The following is a 3571-nucleotide window of genomic DNA, read 5'->3' as shown; positions in this document are numbered from 1 at the left end:
TTGCAAACACACCCATCTATCAGCTCCTAACTCCTGGCAGACATTAAGCCATTTTCCCACTCTATCACTGGTTCATTTCATTATAACCCCTTTAAAAAGATGTTATAACAGCCCTCTGCTTTCAAGCTTAAAGTTTTGGTAGGATATGTGTGTGTGGAGGTGGTAATTCTGAGATACTGGAAGCTTTTCAACAGGATAAAAACACTATTTTCCAGACATCCTGCTAACATCAGTCTGTGGATGCATGGAAGTTCTTATCATCTCTGTTGCAGGCCATGGTTCTCAAAGATACTTCCTGGGCCACTGTTCCTATAGATCTGTTTGCTCTGTTCAGAAAGATAGGAGAGGAAAAATTCAGATTCTTCACCATTAAAGGGGGCTGGCATATTTAATGTCTGAAATAGTTTGTAGAGAGCATTTCAAATAAGAGATTGAAATGCTGATTAAAGGGAAGCACTTTGAAGATTGTGATCAAGTTTAATCTTTGAAGACAGTCAAAAGAAAGTAGACAAGCTTAATGGAAAAGGTTATTCAAGGTGACTTGCCATCACTGCTCCTGAATGTGAAAGTAGTAGGTTAAAAAAAGTTCTTCTTTTTCTTTGGATATAGAAACACAGCAACAGGATCACACTGAATTTTAACTTGTCAATGACCGTAGTGACTTGTCCCCCCACCCAGTCTTTGCCAGCAGGGTCTAGGGGTATTGTACATCAAGTGCAGACAGGCTGCAGGATTACTATGTCAAAAAGGCTACCTACAAGCCTTAGTTTGATTAGACTACAATACAGGAGTCTGATTAAAGCAAGGATTTTTTTTTTAAATATATGTACATATATTCCACTCTACAGACATTTAGCCCCAGCCCTGTTATCTATCAAAGAAGGCGGGGTGAAGGAGTTCTTGAAGGGGGAATGTGAATTTAATTTTTGAAGCAGCAGTCCAATAGCAAAATCCAGTACCACTTGCAATACAGTGCCATTGTGCAGGTGTGCAAAATTTTTCCCAAGGAATTTTCCCAGTGTCAGATATTTAAGAAAAGGCTAAACCACAGAGCATTACTAAGATCTCCAGCATTTCCTATTAACATCAGCTAGTTAGTAGTATAAGAGCTTTGAGTAGTTCTTTGAGGCAAAGAAAGCCAAGGGCAACTGCAGAGAGTCCCAGAGGGGAAAAATAAACTCAGCAACATGCATGGTTCAAAAAAAAAAATTCAGGTGATCTGTTATAAAGTTTCCATATTGCAAGGGTGATGGAAAAAAAACATGGCATGCCTGCACACTGAAAAAGAAAGGTCAGGAAACCTTTAACTCTGCCTAAAATGTACTTCTAAATGCCAAAGATACTTTTTTACTGTCTACATGGTTTATCTAGCATATACTGTAGATGCTTCTTTTCCATCAGGAACGTCTTGGTCATGTCTGACTTCTGGAAAGCATTAAAGTGGTGTCATCTGCAAAAACAGAGAGACAGAGATTAAATTCCATTAGATTAGAGGGACAAAGAAAAGCAAGCAAAGAAAAAAACTACTCTTGAAGTACTTTTCCCCACTCATGTAACAGAAGTTTCCAAGGTAAAACAGGCAAAGTGAAAATGGGTATTTCATAGCACAAAAGAGGTGGGCGAGATAGAATAAATTTCAGTCTCATTCCATGTTTTATTTCTTTTGAGTGTTGTATTTTTTCTAAGAACATATTTTAAAGGCTCTGTCTACAATACACAGTTCTTCTTGAGTGTTTGCTGTTGAATACAACAGTAAAAAAATTCCACAACATCTGCACAAAACCAAAACAGCAACACTTCTCCTTCCCACCACGAACTCCCTCTTCCTGTTTCTCTAGTTCAAGTCACCGAGATGCTTTTGGCTGGATACACAGCAGAAAGTAAACACAGATATTATTGCAACTGCTGCAGCCACTAATATCTTCCTTTTCTAAGATCTCAAAGACTGGGATAATTACATCCTGCAAGAGGCAAAACAATTTATGAATAAAAAAAATATTAAATGTGTTCTCTCATTAAAAATTAAAGACTTTCATAAGCAGCTGCTTCACATATGCGTGAATAATGACAGCTAGAAACTAGTCTCTGCAGATTGCCCATGAAGTGGGTGTGAAGCTGAAGTCAGGGTAAGAAGAAAAATCACAATGATAAAAGAGTGCTTTCTTGAAGCTTTTACAGGGTCGTATGGCCTAGGCCAGACAAAAATGAGTATTTCTCCAATATCCTTTAACAAGAGGGAGAAAACAGAATTAAAAATTATCTTCTGCAGCAAAAAACCAAAAAAAATCAAAGTCAGCTTCTCTAGGATTAAGTCCACTGTAAAATAATATCTCTCTTTAATTCCAACAGGTTTTAGCTTTTAATTATGCAAAGCCTCCATGAAGGGATTTCTATCTTTTTGTAAATTAAATTCACAAAATGTCCTAATTATCTACAGACATATTAATAACTCTTTGAACAATATCTTAATGTAACGAGCTGAAATGTGTTTTCAAAACAACAGTAAAACAAGGCACTTGTTGCATCCTTGAAAAAGTATACCCATCCATAATTCTTGTGCAGTTCATATGTAAATGTATTATTGGCATTGTAGATATTGTGGAAAACAACAAAGAATACAATGCATTGGACTCCTTCAGCTACCCACAGTTTTAAAAGCCTAATAGTAATTGTGGGCTGTAAAAGACGGACGTTTCTTCCCCTGTGGGGAACTGCCTTTATCTATTCATCATTTCTTCAGTGAATTTGAGTTAATTTTTAATAACAATTTTACTCCTCAGAAAGCTGAAAGATGACTCATGATATTTTTTTAGATACAGTCTTCAGAATACAACCTTACTGCAAACATACTGAAATAACTGCTGGTGCAGAAAATGATGAAGAATGTTGCAGAAGAATATCTGTGGAAGAAGGGTTGAAAGAAAGGGGCTCTTTAAAGTCAGATTTTTTTTTAATTCCTCTTTACAAAATCCCAGCTCTCAAAAAAAAAAAAAAAGGAGTTATGTCAAAGCCATCTCCCCAGAATAATGTGTGTCAGCACCTGAACTTGCTTCAAAAGTCTCCAAGCTTAGAAGAAAAGTCCCTGTACAAATCTTTATATTGAAACTGGGAATTAGGGTAGGGAATCCCTTTCAGAAAAGAACACAAATGCAGTGAGCCTTATGAAAAATTCATTTGAAAACAGAGGGCTTGGTCTCTCTGATTAGAGGTGTTTAACTGAGAGCATCCATTGATACCAATAGTCTCCCTTGGTGCTCATGGGAAATCATTGGAAGAATATGGCTAACAAAGTCATCCTGCTTCACTTGGAACCACCTTCTACATTTCCAAACATGTTCCTCACCTGCCCACAGTTGACAACAGAGAATGTGGCTGTATTGAAGTTTTAGCCTAAACATCAAGGCACCCCCAGCAGATGCCTTCCATGCCATCAGCACTTCCTCTGACTTGAAACATACATTCTGCAGTTCTTTACAAAGAACATGTTTCAAAATAGGTATTTGCCATTGCATGGCCCCAGACACAGAGCTGGAAAGCATTTGTTTTAAGATCCCCTCTTACACTACTTTAG

The 3571-nt window shown here is 37.4% G+C and overlaps 1 protein-coding gene across 1 annotated transcript in view; it reads right to left on the bottom strand.

Moving 5' to 3' along the window:
- Positions 1-1435: 1435 nt before the first annotated feature.
- EPSTI1 (epithelial stromal interaction 1) overlaps positions 1436-3571 on the bottom strand; it is a 55689-nt gene continuing 53553 nt past the window's right edge. Inside the window, exon 11 of the mRNA XM_054399908.1 lies at positions 1436-1450. Coding sequence (XP_054255883.1) covers positions 1436-1450 — 15 coding nt within the window. The remainder of the gene's footprint in view (positions 1451-3571) is intronic.

This window comes from Indicator indicator, chromosome 1, assembly GCF_027791375.1.
Source record: "Indicator indicator isolate 239-I01 chromosome 1, UM_Iind_1.1, whole genome shotgun sequence".
NCBI lineage: Eukaryota > Metazoa > Chordata > Aves > Piciformes > Indicatoridae > Indicator > Indicator indicator.
The sequence above is the reverse complement of the archived record's forward strand: the minus strand, read 5'-3'. Positions and strand labels throughout refer to the sequence as shown.